We start from the raw sequence: 18,300 nt of genomic DNA, 5'->3' as shown, positions 1-18,300 counted from the left end.
GGGCTATATCCCACTGGAATACTCAAAGTAAGGCAATATGTTTGCATTTTCCTGGAATTTTTTTTATTATTTAGGGTTTTTTTGTATATGTATATGTATATATATAATTGAAGTATAGTCAGTTTACAATGTTGTGTCAATTTCTGGTGTACAGCATAGTGATTCAGTCATACATGAACATACATATATTCCTTTTCATATTCTTTTTCACCATAAGTTACTACAAGATATTGAATGTAGTTCCCTGTGCTGTACAGTATGAACTTGTTTATCTATTCTATATATATATTAGTTAGTATCCACATTATTTAGGTTTTTTAATTCTTTACAGTGGTTTATATACTATGAATCTAAGTTGAACCCCAAAATTGTGTATATGCATTCAACAGCTATAAAATCACTAACCTATGGATATATCTAGTAACCCATCTTTTGAATCCCCATTATGATTTTTAAAAACACGAATTTATAGTCCCAATTAATCATAAGGTACTTTCTTAGGCAATGGCAGCTGAAAGTATAGCTATTAACATGCAAAACACAAAACCCTCTAAATTTTTGAATGATGAAAAGCGATCCTTATGTAAAAAAGAATCAGGAATCCCTGCTCTAGTGTCTCCTTATATGAGGAAATTCTCCTATATCTTGATCTCTTAATCAGAATTGTAGAGATTCTCCCTTCTGGTCTTGCCTGAAACTGTGAAAACCAAAGCTCCACCTTTGGCTTAGGGGGTTGGGGGCGGGGCGCCTGTACGAGGTAAACTACAACTCCCAGGATTCCTTGGTGGGCGTTCCTGGGAGTTGTGGTTCATTCTACACTCGGGCACCGGCACCCCCGCAACTCCCCGGCCCGCGTTGCAACCACATCCTGGGCTCGGACTCTGGGTAAGTACACTGCGTCGGCGCCTCGTGGGCACTTTTCTCGCGTTGTCATTTTTCTCTTTTTGTTACGCACACTCAAGGACTCCAACTCGGGAGAAGAGTCCAGACGGAGGAGAAGGCGGGATCAAGTGTCAACCCGGAAGGAGTGAACCCGGAAGTGAAAGTGGTCCGGTGGTTGTCGGGCTGAAATGTAGTGGATCACAGAGGGTTCCGACCTCAGTAAGGAAACCTAACGTCCTTTTTTTCTTCCTGTTCTTCTTCGTCTTTTTTTTTTTTTTTTCTTTAAGGTACTCACAATTCATTTCTCTCTTCTTATCTTTTAAAAGTCTTTTTTCTTTCTCCAGCTCTTTCCCCCCATGGTGCCTCGCTATGGGATCGCTCCTTATGCCGACTTACACAGTGAGGCTTACACGTGCTGCTCTGGTGCGGGGTCAGTGCCACTTCTGACTTGCCGACGCTGAGAGTCGTTCCTAGAGTATCAGAGTAATCCAGTTACTGTGCTGTGTGATGGGGAAGACTTGCTGTTCTCAGGTATAGATAACCCTAGAAAGTAAATGTCTTCGGTTTTATTTAACATTGAGGTTCGTGACCTTGAGAGTTACTCATTCTACTAACTGTCCCTAAAATGGAAATTTAGTTAAAAGTGTTCTAACAAAAATCTTTTAGGCATTTTTTTGTTGTTCTGACATTTTTCAAATGGACACTCCTCTTGTGATGGGTTTGAGACTAGATGTGAAAGACACACGGAAACTCCTGCTGGAGGTCTGTAACATTTGTGGCTACTGGGCATTGGTGCACTCTTCTGCAGTCCTCTTCCGAATGTGATTCAGTATGTTAAATTTCATTAGTAGAACTCTGCAAACTTTGAATATTTGAAGAGTCCATTTTGAATATTTTATTTCCTAGGAGATAATGATATCCAAGTTAGCAGACTTATAATGACCACATGAGCTAATAAATGAATGCACCTACCATAGTAGGAACACTGGAGACAATAAAGGTTGATTCTGATCAATTCTGACCCTTATTTCAACTTTGAACCTCAGGATTTTAGGGGCAAAGTATTTTTCTTAGAACGCTTTATCTTTTCACTTTCTTACTCAATAAAACCATTGTGTATGTGTGTTGTATCTTTTGATTATCTCTGTTAGAGGGACGGAGAACAGATAATTATTGTACACAGCCAATTTCACCTAACTTGTAATTTCTTAAAGTAATTTTTTCCTGATTGTAAAAGTAATATGTGCTGTATGCATAGAAAACTTGGAAAATGAAAAAGTAGGGGGAAAAAAAGAAAGCAAGCAAAAGTCTCCATAATCCCACAACTAGAGATCATTTTATTAACATTTTGGTGTGTTTCTTTTTTAAAAAATAAGGATCTTCCAATAGAATTTATGATGGGATTATGTCTTCATAAACCTATGTATTCCATATACTGTAGAAAAATTTGAAAACCTAATTGAGATTATGTTGTTTTCACTCCTGCTTTTTTCATTTAATATTATGATTTTTTTCCTTTTCATTGGATTTTATACTTAGTCATTAATAAAGTTTTATTTCTTTAGAATCTCAGCTAAAAGGGATGCACCTGTGAATAGTGATTGCATAATTGGGAATGAAAAACCCTAGTCTCTATCCGACCCAATGAATAATCGTGATTAAGTTACTTGACTTCCTTGGACATCCAGATGCCTAATGTTAAAGAATTAGACAAGAAAATAGTTAATATTTCCTTCAAATTTTAGAAATCTATTAATATATGAGCCACCTAAAGTTTACATGATTATTTCTTACTTTACAGGTGCCTGTTTACACATTCAATTCTAGGTTCTTGATGCTTTCTAGGAAATAACTAATTTAACCCAGTCTATTGACATATTTATCAATTACACTCCTACTCATTTGTCCTAGTTAATTATATATGCTGAGTGGGTGGGAAAAAATGCTATCTTTGTTTATTTTAATATACTTAGAGGCTTGGAGAATTGTTTTCTTTTTGTGGGTTATTGAATTTTGAACTATTTGGAGCTGGCTGAGACAGTGAGCTGAGCAAGATTTCTTGAGGCTTCTCCAGCTTTTATATCCGTGGAGTTGATTTTTTTCAGATTGTGTTTCTTTTGTTTCAGATGCTGAGATGAATCGTCACCTGTATGTTTGGCTTTTTAGACATCCACCTCTTAATGGTCACCGCCAATGCCACGTCCCTCCCCATTCTCATCAGTTTACACAGATACATCTTGATACAAGGCTGTGGGTTTTCAGACGAAACAGGAGTCACACTGTCCATCATCTGTTAAATAAGAATTGGTCCAGGAGATACTGTCGTCAAGATACTAGGTTGCTTTGGAAGCATAAAGCACTACAGAAATACATGGAGGACCTGAGTAAGGAGTACCAAACACTTGATCATTGTCTGCAGCTTATCTCTGCAAGTGAAGGGGATCGAAGGTCCTTGAATCGACGGCATGCTGAGCTGGCACCACTTGCGGCCATTTACAAAGAAATCCAGGAGGCTGAACAAGCCATTGAAGAATTAGAATCAATGTGTAAAAGTAGGTAAAAGATATGTGTGTGTACAAGTACAGGATTGATTTTCTAAGTTAAAGCTTTATTGAACTCAGTCTTTTAACAAACCTACAAGTTATAAGCCCCACACTTGAAAAGGACAGAACTCTGTACTCTGGGTGTTTGAAGTATTTCAGCTACTAAAGAGCAACTGCTAAGAGACTGAGCTTTTCATGGTACTTGCCAAGAAGCTCTAAGGGTCTGGGAAACTTGAATATGCACCTTTTCAGAAGCTTTAATTAGCACTGAATAGATCTTTATCAAGTATTGTCCTAAGTGCTGCAGACCGAGGACACAAAAATACAGTTCGTACCCCCATCAAAAGGCTAATATGGTCTGGATATTATTTTTTCCACCCCAAAAAGAAACCCTGCTTTAGCCATCTCATCCCAATCCCCTCATCCCTACCAGCCCTAGACAACCACCAATCTACCTTCTGTCTCTGTAGCGTTACTTATTTCAGGCATTTTACATAGGTGGAATCATATATACCCTTTGTGACTGACCTTCTTTCACTTAGCATAATATTTTTAAAGTTCACCTATGTCATAGCATGTTTCTGTACTTTATCTCTTTTTATTGCTGAATTATGTCCCATTGCATAGATATACCACATTTTATTTATCCATCCATCAGTTGTTAGATATTGTTTCCACTTCTTTGGTTATTATGAACAATGCTGTTTTGAACATTTGTGTACAAGTTTTTGTGTGGACATAGATTGCTGAGTTGTATGGTAGCTCTATGTTTAACCTTTTGTGGAACTGCAGACTGATTTTCTAAAGTGTCTGTATCATTTTACATTCTATCACCAGCATATGAGGGTTCGAGTTTTTCCACATCCTCACCAACTCTTATTATCTGCCCTTTTGATTTTAGCAATCCTAGTGGGTATGAGGTGGTTTTGATTTGCATTTCCCTGAATGTCTTTTCACCTGCCCATTGGCCGTTTTATATCATCTTTGGATAAATGATTGTTTAGATCCTTTGCCCATTTTTCAGTTGAGCTGTCTTTTCATTTTATTTTGTTCTTTTTTTTTAATGAGCTGTCTTTTTATTAGTTATAAGAGTTCTTTATATTATAGATACAAGTTCCTTATCAGATGTATGATTTGCCAAAATGTTCTCCCATTCTGTGGGTTGTCCTTTGAAGCACCACAGTTTTTAATTTTGATGAAGTTAAATTTATCTTTTTTTCTCTTGTTACTTGTGTTTTGGTGTCATGTCTAAGAAACTATTGTATAATCTACAGGCCACAAATGTTAACATCTGTTTTTCCTTCCAGGAGTTATATTTTTAGCCTTTACATTTAGATCTTTGATGTATTTGAGTTAATTTTGCATAATTGCCTTAACAGATTTTTTTCTTTTATGAAAAATCTCTAAGATATACAGAAATTGAGAAAAAAGTATAGTGGACTAACTTGGGGTTCATTGTTTCTCCAGATTCTGCTATTGGCCTTACAGATGTTAAGCAGCATAGAGGCCAGTCACAGTTATGCCTGTAAAGTCCTGGATGTCCAAAGCCTTACCTTTTCCCGCCTTCTGTTAGTGGCCCCATGAGGCTTTCACCCACATTAATGAGGATTATTTTTTCTCTCCTGATTAATGCCACTCAAATTTGGAGTTAATTAGTTTTGGGAAAGTTGCTTGCACATTATAGGAGCTTACTAGATGCTTTCTCAATTAAATTGACATAACCTCTTTCAGGTATGGTTGTATCATGTGTATTATTAGTAGGTTGGATTAGATTGTTTCTAAAGCTTTAGCTACAATTCTGTCGTTCCATATAATGATGATAATGGCTGTATTTACTTAGTCTTAGTATGCACCAGGCACTACGTATTTTACAAATATCTCATTTGAATCTTCACAATAACCTTGTGAGGTAGGCGTGATTATTAATAATCCCCATTTTATAGCTGAAGAAACTAAGAGGTTAAAATGCCAAAAGCTGCTTTGCCAATCATTAGAGGAGCAAGGATTTGAACCCAATCAGTGAGATTCCACAGCCCCTGCTCTTATCCACTGCACAGTGTTCCGAAGTCCTTCTGTTCTTTCCACTAGTTTACATCTTCATTATATCTCAGTCATAGATGATTACAATAAAGTCCTAACTTGTGGTCTCGCTTCCAGGCTTTCCTAGTCCAAGTATGACTTTAATTATATTACTCCCCTGCTCAAAACTTCCCCTAGCTCCCATTGCCTATAAATATAGATTACTTGGTTTGGCATTTTAGAGCCTCTGCAGAGCGAGCCCCCTTCTCTCTGTGTAGTATATTAATTCCCTTTGTATATTCTACCTTTCAACCCAAATAGGCAACTTGCCATTCCCTGAATATACTCAGGCCATCCCACGTCTGTGTCTTTAATCATGTTAACCCATCAGTTTCACCTTCTTAAAGGTCAGTCTGCTTACAAAGTATGGCTTGGATATCATATTTTGAATTGGCTTCACTCCCCTCTGTAAAACAAGTCTGATTACCTTTCTCTGTTTCATATTCTGATCCGTTATATAACTGTCTTAACTTTGGTCCCTTCCCCCAAGTTGTCTGTTCATTAAGTACAGGGTCTGTCTCTTACTTGTTTATCTCCTGCAGCACCAAACGTAGGATATAATAGACACTTGAATCTGTTGATACAATGAAATTAAATTAGGCTGGATTTTACAGTTCAGGAAATAATAAGAGGCCACAAAAATAATTTTGTATGATGGCAAATCAAGGTTTTTCCAATACCTTTGACCCAGCAGATATCTACATTGAGTGATGTCAGCCTGGTTCCCATTTGAGGCTTATATGCACAAGGTGAGGCCAGTAGGTCGTTATAATTCTGCAACAGATGATTCATAATTAGAATGTAGTTCAGATGGCACCTTGTTTAGGAACCTTTCTTAAAGGTTGAAGTCTGGCTTAGACCACTCTTTGTGCCTTCGTGGCACTGCCCTCACCACATACTGTAATCGTGTGTGTGTGTCTGTCTGTCTTTCCCACCAGACTGAGCCACTTAAGACCTGAACCAGGTTTTATCCATCCTTCTGTCCCCAGCAACTAGCAGAGTATTTAGCACATAGCAAGTGTTACATGTTGAAAGCAGGAATGAGTCATAGAATCCCACTGGACCCCGATGACTTCCACGACTGGAGAAGAATGTTGAAGAGCCTTCTCTCCTTTAGAATTACTCTTCATTTCTATTTTCTTCTTTATTATTAAGCATCAAAAATTTCTACCTCATTTAGCAGGTATCACCACTGACCAATGGAGTCTCTAGGCAGCTAAAGCAGCGGAGTCAAAGGTTTTGGGATCTACCATGCTTGGCCACTCTCTCATTGATAGCTTGGTGTGTGAGTTCCATGATTTAACTTCTTGCTTTGAAATGATGTGAAAAGGACCATTGTTTCCATAAAGCAGAGTTTACAAAGATGTGGGGGTTTTTTTTGACCCACATGGTGTTTTTAAAAAATATTTACTAGGTATGAACATTTCAAAAGATTTCAAAATTTCAAGAGTTCTTATTTCCAACTTCTCTTGAAAAAAATGGAGGTTCTAGCCATGCTGGTCTACTCACAGTGTGCTGAGTAATGGCTGCCACCTTTAGACAAAAAATGGTCACTCCACTTTAAAATGTAGCTTATTTGGGTTTGTATTTAATTAGTCAGTCCCTTTTAAAACCTGTTTGATTAATCACTGATTTCTGTGATTACTTATAGACATTCAAATCACAAGCTCTTTGGGGCAAGGTTGTACTTCTTTTCATGATGAGTTTTTGAGACATACTTAGCAAATACTTGTTAATTGATGTTCTCTAACTATTCTGTTCTTTTGTATAATCCCTTGCCTTTAAACTGAAATAAAACCTAGTAGGTAGAAATTAGGCAGCTATTTAAATACGTTTACCATTATTTCTGTTGATGGTTTTGTAGGTTTATATAAGCAAGATGAAAAGCAGTTAAAAGAACTTGCATTAGAAGAGAGGCAAACCATTGCTCAGAAAATCAACGTGTTATACAGTGAGGTATGTTTTAAGAGGTAAACTGATCTCAATAGTGTTGATATGAAGGAATACTATTCTCACTAGACTAACTGCTTGGAGTACTCTCCAAACATCAGTTTATTTATTCTCCTGTGATAATTGATAATGTTGAGTTTAGTGCTATAATTTAGTACAGAATGATATTGAAGAGATTGTGATGTCAAAGAAGAAAACACCACCCACACCCCTATACGAAAATATTCCAAAGCTGAATCTATTAACTTCCCAGGCAAGGGAATACATGCTAGTGAGGAAATCTAGTTCAACATGGGGAAAGGGTTGGCGGGGAGCGGTTAAGTCTTAGAAACAGGGAGTGGTTCATGATGATTGGGTTAAGGGTTGAAAATTTGCATTCTGGATAGAATGGAATGAATCCAAGGGTATAGAGACTGGGTTAATACAAGTCTTCATAGCTCAAAGGATGATTTGTCTAAAAGATAATAAAAATACAGTGCTATGTACCATGTTCCCCTTTGTCATATCTGCCATCTTCCTACTTTCAGTCTTTCCTACTCAGAATCCAGAGGGGCTTTGGATTCAAAAAGAGGAGTTTTTTGAGGGGCTGAGGAGGATGAGGTGGAGATATCAGATATTTTCTTCACCAATTTAGACAGCTAGTCAAAAGCATATGTAAGATGTCTGACCCTTAGTCTAACAGTCTCTCCCACAGGCTGTAGCATTTCTAGCAGAGGTGGACTGTTTCAGAAATTGTCAGTAGGGAGAGTCGTGACACGTCGGTACTTTCAGTTTGATTTGAAAGACCTTTTAGTAATGATGAAGATAAAGTTGCTTCCCTTTTTTTCCTAAGAGGAAAGTTGGTTACTTTCTTTATTAGAATGCTCTTTTTTTCTCTTGTCACATTGAGAAACTATTCAAGCCTTATCTTGGGAGTCCTCAATATACTCTTTATTTGTTTATTTGGAGAGGGGAAGTAATTAGGTTTGTTTGCTTATTTAATGGAGGTACTGGGGATTGAACCGAGGATCTCATGCATGCCAAGCACGTGGTCTACCACTGAGCTATACCCTCCCCCCACCCCAATATACTCTCTAAACAGCAGCTCCACTAAGAAGACAGGGCATGGGCCTGGTGCCCTGTCATCTACAGGAGAGAATGTATGATCATATGTAAAAAATCCTCATTTTCTCCAAATGAAGACAACCAAAGCTTACTTCTTTCATTGGATGAAGGAAGCTACTGTTCAGGACTAATAAGAAGCAAAACCCAAAGAAAATTGAATGAAACACTGGACTTTGATCTAAATGTCTGCATTTTAGAAAATTAAGATAATATGATAACATTGTAGAACGTATCCCCCAACAAGTGAATTCATTGTAAACGTGAATTGCTTACTTATTTTAGGCCTAATTAGGTCTACTTATTAAAGCATTTTAGGACTAGACCTCTTTGGGATGCTATGTGATTTTGTTAATTACTGGTATTTTTTTTAATATTTGGGGGTCTTTTATCTAAGTTCAAGTAATAACAGTATACCATGGAAAATATGCACACTAATACTGTTTTTTTCCCCCTTTTCCAGCTTTTCCAGAGTCTAGTGCCAAAGGAGAAATGTGACAAAAATGATGTTATTTTAGAGGTGACATCTGGAAGAACTACTGGAGGTCAATAAAATAATTTTTTGTAAATGATGTTTGTTTAAAAATACTTAAACATTACCTTGATTTGACACTGTAACTTTAAATATTTGTTTAATGTTTTTCACTTTGGATATAGTCCCCAGCTCCTAAGGGGCTTGTACTGAAGGATGACACTCTTAGAAATTTGTGCTGATTGAATATTTTTGTATTTTCCTCTTAGGTGATATCTGCCAACAGTTTACCCGGGAAATATTTGATATGTACCAGAATTATTCAAGCTATAAACACTGGACATTTGAACTTCTGAATTATACACCAGCTGATTATGGTAGGCGTATCTGAGGGTTTTGTCCATAGAGGATGCTGAAAATTATTTTTCCTCTGATCTTGATTAGAACCACATTGTCCCATTTTTTAAAACATTTGATTTGTATCTACTAAATACTGTGACGTAGGCTTATCAGTCCCAGTGGCTTACTATAGTAGAATTCTTAACTGGGAGGAGAGAGTGGGAGGGAGGGGAGCATCTCCTAGAAGGAGTATCTGAGTTGGAGAACTTTCCCTGTGGAGGATGGATATGTGCCTTGCCTGGAAAATCATTGCTCTGTTGTTCAAAGCCAAGATGTATTAAGGTTTTTACTCTAAAGTATTAATGGTGTGTTAAATGTTTATGGGAATACAGAGAAGGTTAGTCACATGTCTTTATTTTCAAGAAGCTCCCACTCTAATTGGACTGATAAAAACTTATACAACATAAACAGCTACAAATGCAAGCCTTTAAACTTTTACATGCTCGAGTGTGTTAAATCAGAACACCTGATAGTAATTCTCTTTTTGGTTCCATTCTTTTACTCTATTTGGAAGTTTTTGTCTCCTTGGTTACATAAAGATACACTGTAGTAGACACAGGGGTCATGAATTATAATGCAGAGACTGTCAAAGTGGGGAAAGAGGATTAATGTAAGTTAAACAATCAAGGGAAATGGAAACCAGTGTAGAGCATAAGGAAGTCTGTGCTCGGTACAGATTTGAAATACAGCCAGTGGTCAGGAAAGGGAATACCAGTGAGAGAAGAGGGAAGGGGTAACCTGAACAACAGCCTGGTGGTGGGAAAGACCTTGCTGTGTGTGTAGAAGTGAGGAAGCCAGTGAACCCAGAGCATATTTGTGATAAGAAGTAAAAGGAAATAGGTTTGAGTAGATGTTGAACGGCTGTGAAAGCTGAACAGGCCTTGATTGTTAGGGAGCCATTGGAGATTTGTTAATAAAAATATGATTTGATAAACATATTTTTTAAGAGGATATATATTTTAAGAGGATTATTTTGACAACAGTGTGAAGGGTTGATTGAAGAGGCTATATTCAAGGCAGACTGCAGAGAGGCTGTTGGAGTAATCCAGGTATGACTGAGAGTTAGAATTGGGAGTTGGGAGACAGGTGAGAGACCTTCAGAGGAAAAATGAGCAAAATTTGGCAACCGACAAGAGGAGCTATTCCTTTCCCACTGTGTCCTGTGTGCAGTGTAGGGTATTAGATCCTCACAACCCTGGGAGATGGATATTATCAATCCCATTTTACAGATGAAGATCTAGGTTCAGAGAGTAAGTCGTTAATCCAAGATCACACAGTAAGTAATGGCAAGCCTGGAGTTAAATTTAAGGCTGTCTGATTCAGAACCACACTGCATCCCATCTGTCTATGAGCCCCAGGGAGATGAGCCCCAGGGATCTAGTCTTTCTAGCTGGGAAGATTGCGATAGTCATTCATGCCATCAGATGGAATAGAAATTGGAAGGCAGAGTCCATTGGGGAAGAATAATGCTAGTGGCTTTTGAATTATTATGTGTGTTATTAGAGTGAGCATCCCTTGAGAAATAGCCAGTAAATGCTGAAGTTATGTAACCAGAGCTTTGGCAAGAGAATAGAATTGAGAGTTACTTGATAGCTGTTCGCACAGAGATAATGTCTGATACTGAGAATAAGTGAGGGAGAGTTCGTAGAGAGGGAACATTCAGGACACTAAACCTTGGAGAATGGCCACATTTAGAAAGATAGACTCGTTGGCAAAAGAGAAAGAAGAGTCAGATAAGCAGGAAAAAGGGTGAGGCCAGTATAATATTGTGGAAGCAGGAGAGGAGAGAGACAAGAATATAAACAGAAGCAGCAGCATTATGAGAGAATAGTCAGAAATGTCATCTCTGCAATGTGTATTTTGAATTCAACTTTCAATAATGAAAGGAGATGAATTTAATAACAGGAAGAGTGATTCTGAACCAGGCGTGCAGAGCAGCCTAAACAAGAGTTGGGAAACCTTTCTCTTAGATACACTGATAAGTGAGAAAGAAATTATACAGTTAGACCATCACTGAGTTACAACTCCTGTAGTGCATTAAGCATCAAAGACTGTCAAAGCGGGAATGGTATAGCTCAGTGGTAGAGCGCATGCCTAGCATGCGTGAGGTCCTGGGTTCGATCCCCAGCACCTCCAGGAAAAGTAACTAAGTAAACCTAATTACCTCTCCCTGCAAAAAACAAACAAAAGACTGTCAACACCATAAAAAAGAGAGCCCACCAGACATTATGTGTCTTCTGTAGTCTTGCCAAGGAGCTCAAGCTGGCAATCCAGTTTCTGGATCCAGCTGCCCAATGGCAGGCAGTACAGAGGGCAGAGGAACAAGTTGAATGGCACCAAGAGTATGCAATCAGGGAGACCAGACCGTGGGAAATTTCTGTGGGTCAACAGTCCTGGTTTCTCAACAGATAATTGAAGGAAACAAACGAGATGGATGATGAACTTACAGATTGAGAGGTTTGAAAGACATATCAATTTTTTTAAATGGACCAGATTAAACTGTAGTACCTAGGGCAGCACATTAGTTAGTGAAATTATAATGAAGAAGGGAATAAAAGGGTAATGGTTACTCATGAGAAAGAGGGGATTGTAACTAGGAAGGAGCAGATGGGAGGGCCTTCAGGGTGACTGACAAAGTTCTTTTTCTTGATCTTGAACCATATATCTTATTAATGTGGTTTTCTATGTCTGTATATTATTTTTTTTAATTTTCTTTTTTATTATTATTATTTTTTAAATGGAGGTACTGGGGATTGAACCCAGGACCTCATGCATGCTAGCATGTGCTCTACTGCTGAGCCACTAACCTCTCCCCTGTATATTATTTTATAATAAAAAGATTTTTTTAAAAACATGTCCAATAAGAAGCTAGCCTGGGCATCAAGATTATTTTGTGCTTATCTTCCCACTCCACAGATAAGCAAGATCTAAATTTCAATAGATTCTTGAAAACTTGACCTATAGAGTTACTCATCATTATCAAATTACTGTGTTATTGAGCACTGTTTTATATAAGGCACCAAACTAGCCCAAGATTACATAGCATAGTTCAATGCAGAAACACCCCAGGATTCTTTTATTCCTAATACTATTTTTATAAAAGTGAAATTTTTTTACTATATAAAGCTTAGAAACAAAAATATATATATATATTAAAAGTAAAATAAACATGCTGTCATTCTGTTCCCCAGAGATAACCATAAATAACAGTTCAGTATGTTTCCTTTTATATATTCATGCATTTACATTGGGAAGATACAGTCTTGTACCTACTTTATGTTCTCATCTCAGGCTCTGTGCTCACATTCAGGGCTTAGAATAAGGGCACTTACAGTCCTGATCCCTTTGAAAGAAAAATTCATGAATATTCCTGGAATATTTTTTCATAGGCGGGCTACATCATGCAGCTGCCCGAATTTCCGGTGACAGTGTCTATAAGCATTTGAAGTATGAAGGTGGGATTCACCGAGTTCAGCGAATCCCTGAGGTGGGCCTGTCATCAAGGATGCAGCGTATTCACACGGGAACGATGTCCGTCATTGTCCTCCCACAGCCAGATGAGGTAACCTCTGACATAAAACTCTGTACCGTTGTTTATGAAAATCAGCCGGAAATTTATTGTCTAGGAAAAACTCCTGTGTGTTCTGTGTACTCACAGAATACTTCTCTGCACTCCAGATGTGCGGAGTTCTTTTCCCCCAATTCTCTGCGGACACCACGTGATTGTCTTGCAGTTCAACTCAATTCTGACACCATCTACCTGGAGATAGCGTTAGATCTCACAGGCTAGACTCAGTCCCGCAAGATTGCCTCCCCTCCCACTGCTGAGACCAGTCACAAGGGCAGGTTGTCTCCTGTGTTTCTGACTAACTGGCATTCCATTGCCATGTCATGGGAAGCGCACTGGAGGTTCCCATGACCCCCTCCGTAGGTTCAGTAATTTACTAAAGTGGTTCAGATAGCTCAGGGAAACAGTTCATTTACTAAATCACTGGTTTATTACAAAAGATACAACTCAGGAATAGCCAGGTGGGAGAAACTCATGGGACAAAGTATGTGGGAAGAGGAGCAGAGCTTCCATACCCTCTCCAGGCTCGCCACCTCTCCAGCACCTCCATGTGCTCACCAACCTGGAAGCTCTCCGAACCCTGTGCTTTGGGGATTTTTATGGAGATTTCCATATGTAGACACGTTTGATTAAACCACTGGGCATTGAGGATTCCTTCAACCTCCACTGAAGCGGTGGAGTTGAAGGAGTCGGGTGGAGCTGAAAGTTCCAACCCTCTGGTCAGGTGGTTGGTTCCCCTGGCAACCAGCCCCCATCCAGTGGTTATCTAGGGGCTTTCCAAATATCACCTCGTTAACATAAACTCCAGTGTAGTTGAGAGGGGCTTGTTATGAATAACAAAAGACACCTTTATTGCTTTTATCACTTAGGAAATTCCAAGGGTTTTAGGAGCTCTGTGCTGAGAACTGGACAAAGATCAAATATGTGTTTCTTATTATAAGTCACAGTATCACAATTAAGTAATATCTAGTCCATTTTATACTTTCCTTAGTGATCAAAAAATACTTTTATGGCTTTCTTTTTTTTTTTTTTTTTAACCAGGACCCTGTCAGGTTTCACTCATTGCAGTTAGTTGTTATATCTCTTTAAGTCTGAAACAGTCTCCCAACCTATTTTTTTTTTTTCAAATGATACTGACTTTTTGAAGGGTCTAAACCATTTGTCTTATAGAATGTTCCACGTTCTGGATTCTTCTGATTGTTTCCTCATAGTGCGTTTTAACTTGTTCCTTTATCCCCTGTATTGCATTGAAAGTCATATTTAAATGTTCCATTCTATCCGGGTTACACGTTTGGAGCAAAGGATAGTTTTCAGATATAGTTACAGTCATGTTGCATCTTATCAGAAGTCACAGAATATCAGATTGTACCACTTTTAGTGAGGCTTAGTTTAAGCATTTAATTAAGGTAGTGACCACAGCAATATCTCCATTGTGAAAGTATATTTTTCCCTTCGTAATTTCTAAGTAATCTCTAGGGTAATATATCCTGTTCCCAATAAATTTTCTTCCGTGGTTTTAACATCCATTAGTAATCTTTGCCTGAATGAGTTATTTATTTGGGGGTTGCAGGAGGGTGATTTTCTAATTCTGTCATTCTTTCTTAACTGGCCTTCTTTTCTGTAAAGAACTTTCCTCCCCACTACCTTCTCTCCTTTCTCTTGCTGTCTTTCTCTTTGACTTTACCTCATTATAAACTCATATATTGAATTTCATATATTGACCTCATTATAGACTTATGGATTTATTTGTTAAATTCAATGAGTTATAATCACTATTTTCTTTCTTTTTTGAAAAATTGTGGTATAGTGGGGAGGGTACAGCTCAAGTGGTAGAGTGCATGCTTAGCAAGCACAAGGTCCTAGGTTCAATCCACAGTACCTCCTCTAAAAATAAATAAATAAATAAGTAAATAAATAGACCTAATTACCTCCCTCCCCCCACCAAATAAATAAATAAATAAAATAAAAATAAATTTTAAATTCTGGTAGAATTGACTTACAATATTATATTTAAGTGTACAACCTAATGATTCACAATTTTTAAAGGTTATACTTGGTTTATAGTTATTATAGTTATTATAAAACATTGGCTATATTCCATGTGCTGTGCAATATATCCTTGTGGCTCATTCATTTTATACATAGTAGTTTGTACCTCTTAACACTCTACCCCTATTTTTTCCCTCCCTCCTACCCTCTCCCCACTGGTAACCACTGGTTTGTTCTCTGTATCTGAGTCTATTTCTTTTTTGTTATATTCACCAGTTTGTTTTATTTTTTAGATTCCACATATAAGTGATATCATAAAGTATTTGTCTTTCTCTGTTTGACTTATTTCTCTAAGCATAATATCCTCCAAGTCAGTCCATGTTGTTGTGGCTGGCAAAATTTCATTCTTTTTTATGGCTTAGTAATATTCCATTGTGCGTGTATGTGCACACACACACATATAAATAACACATCTTACCTTTTCCCTTGTTATCTTCATATTCTTGAAAATTAAACTCAGTTAGTGAAGCTTCATTCCATAAAAGAATAGGGTCTTGTTCTCTTAACTGACATTTAAAATTCTTTGTATATTATTAAGTCACTGTTTCTATGTTCAGAATTCCCCAAAAGTCATTAGATAATTTCTTGAACATTTGGGAGACTGTAACATATAATATTGACATATTTGTTACCTACCTACTTAATATACTGCAAACACAAGAAATGGGAAATTACTCTTTTTAAAAAAAAATTTTTTTAAGGGGGAGATAATTAGGTTTATTTACTTATTTTTTTAATGGAGATACTGGGGATTGAACCCAAAACCTAGTGCGTGCTAGGCATGCACTCTACCACTGAGCTATACCCTCCCCCAGAAATTACTCTTCATCTCTGTAGTATTTATTGAAATTTTAAGTTAGCCAATACTAGCATATTTCTATATAAAGCTATATAATTTTTGCACTGTATAATCTTTTTCTTCATCATATGGTACTCATTTTAGAGGAAACAGAAGAGCAATCAGCTAAGTTGTTTATTAGATTCTAACCTTGACTCTGTTATTGGTGTACTTTCTAAGGAGAAAAGTCAAACTTACTGTTTGTCATTCATACAAATAAATGATAAATGTGGAATAAAATATTAGGTCTCCTCTCAAAAACAGCATATTTTGTATATATTTGTCTATTTGTGTGTGTGTGTGTATGTGTATATATATATATATATATATATATATATATATATATATATATATATATGAAAATTTTCTAAGACTGTCATAATGAACTATCACAAACTTAGAGACTTAAAACAACAGAAATCTATTCTCTCACAATTCTAGAGTCCAGAAATCCAAAATCAAGGTATTGGTAGGGCCATGATCCCTACAAAGGTTCTGGGGGAGGATCCTCCCTTGCCTCTTCAGCTTCTGGTGTCTGTGTGTGTCCCTTGGCTTGAAGCTGCACAGCTCTAATCTCTGCCTCTGAATTTCCATGGTCTTCTCTTCTCTCTTCTCTGAATGTCTTGTTTGAGGACACTTGTCATTGGATTTAGAACCTAACTGAATAATCCAAGGTGATCACGTCTTAACTCAATTACATCTGCAAAGACCCTTTTCCCAGAAAAGGTACAGAACGTACCTTTTTGGGTGCCTTCATTCAGTCCACTAATAAGCACACACACACACACAGGATTCTCATTATTCACAATAATTATATTCTATAAAGTCACAGTGAAGGCTGATGTAGTGAATACCAAACCATTTATTCTAGGGGAACTATATATACATATCCCACTTAGATTATAATCTTAAATCCTAGAAACAACCTATACTGGTACATTCTCTTGTCTTTATTTTACAAGAGAGAAAATGGTGTTCAGAAGTGTTAAGTGACTTGCCTGAGGCCACCTTGCTAACAGGTGCTGTAGCTGAAAAGTCAAACCATGTCCCACTGGCCCCAGAGCCGGCGCGTCTTGCACTGCGCTGCCCTGTCCCTCCTGTCTTCATCCTCTGCTCATCTCTGCAGGAGCTGAAACAAGAAAGCCAAGAGTCACTTTGTTCCACCTCACTGGGAACATGTACTTGTAGAGTGACTTGAATTTTTTGCTGCTCTGCATATGTCTGCAAATGCTCTGACAGTGCTACCATAATTGATCTGAGGGAACAAGTACATTTAAGCTAGTAGGTGTACTTGCAAATACAGAATCAGGGAATAATGAGAATCAACTTTATATATACACACATACTTTTTTTTTTAAATATATTTTGTATCTAGTGTAACTTTGTGGGATGATGGATGGTGAAACTTTGGAAAGATTACATAACTCAGTGATCTCGTAGCTTTGTAAATCAGTGTTAAAAATGACGTCCATTGGAACAGGGAGTTTATGGTTCTTTCTTTGGTGTAAGTTATTTCACCTCTTAGTCACAACGGCTATGACTTAACATGAAACAGAACAGTTTATTTGAAAAATGTGGGAATAACTTCAATATTAAAGTATTTCTTGAGTGTAGAATTGACTCATGCTATACTTTTTGCTCCAGGTAGATGTGAAAGTGGACCCCAAGGATTTGCGAATAGATACATTTCGAGCCAAAGGAGCAGGAGGGCAGCATGTTAATACAACTGACAGTGCTGTCAGGCTTGTCCATGTCCCCACAGGTAAGCAGGTCCTTTTCCTTTGTACTTTCACCCTTTTTTTTTTTCATATCTTATAAAACTATTCATGACTTAGAAATATTCTTATGTTGGTGTCTGGTTTCTTACACAAACCCTTTAAAGATGACATTGGAGTCATGGATCTGAGGTCCCCAATGTGTTCATATTCCCTTCTGTTTGGAAAAGGTACCTCCTTGGCTGTATGTATATATTTAAGAGTGAGGTTCTAAAAGCTCTGAGCGCACGGGTGCTACTTATCCACTAACAAGTTTCGACTGTAGGCCAGGTAGGTCATTAAGCAGGCTTCACCTGCCTCCTCTGCTGAGTCGTTCGCCATTCTTCCATCCACTTTCTGTCTTTATACACTGTGTTGGGAGACTTTACACATCATTTCATTTTACTTCAGATGGAGTTTGTGTTTCTGTTCTTGTTGTTTTAGTTGTGATTTTTAAAAGAAAGAGAACTCCAGGCAAGTACCTGGAAGACGTGAGCAAGTTGGTGCCGCAGCCCAAACACATGGCTGTAATAAGGCAGTCAAGAAATAAGTTTCAACCAGTAGAGGTGAAGTCTACTTAAAGTATTAGCTGGTGTAGATTGTAGCTTATTTAGACAGAGAGAAAACATAGTTTGGAGAGTAGAATTGTATGGAAAATTTTTAAA

General features: G+C 37.6%; 1 protein-coding gene across 5 annotated transcripts in view; it reads left to right on the top strand.

Annotated features, from left to right (window-relative positions):
- The first annotated feature begins 864 nt into the window (after nucleotides 1–864).
- Nucleotides 865–18,300, top strand: part of MTRF1 (mitochondrial translation release factor 1) — a 28,597-nt gene continuing 11,161 nt past the window's right edge. Inside the window, exons 1-9 of one of the 5 annotated variants that reach the window (XM_064493114.1) lie at nucleotides 869–885; nucleotides 963–1,101; nucleotides 1,227–1,413; nucleotides 3,009–3,434; nucleotides 7,369–7,460; nucleotides 9,019–9,100; nucleotides 9,297–9,404; nucleotides 12,816–12,988; nucleotides 17,526–17,643. In XM_064493114.1, coding sequence (XP_064349184.1) covers nucleotides 3,017–3,434; nucleotides 7,369–7,460; nucleotides 9,019–9,100; nucleotides 9,297–9,404; nucleotides 12,816–12,988; nucleotides 17,526–17,643 — 991 coding nt within the window. In that variant the 5' untranslated portion in view covers nucleotides 869–885; nucleotides 963–1,101; nucleotides 1,227–1,413; nucleotides 3,009–3,016. Of the gene's footprint in view, nucleotides 1,102–1,208; nucleotides 1,414–3,008; nucleotides 3,435–7,368; nucleotides 7,461–9,018; nucleotides 9,101–9,296; nucleotides 9,405–12,815; nucleotides 12,989–17,525; nucleotides 17,644–18,300 lie in introns of all 5 variants that reach the window. The other 4 variants (XM_031466079.2, XM_031466077.2, XM_064493115.1 and 1 more) reach the window with 4 other exon arrangements.

This window comes from Camelus dromedarius, chromosome 13 (assembly GCF_036321535.1).
Source record: "Camelus dromedarius isolate mCamDro1 chromosome 13, mCamDro1.pat, whole genome shotgun sequence".
Classification (NCBI taxonomy): Eukaryota; Metazoa; Chordata; class Mammalia; order Artiodactyla; family Camelidae; genus Camelus; species Camelus dromedarius.
This window is presented reverse-complemented; position numbering and strand designations above follow the sequence as displayed.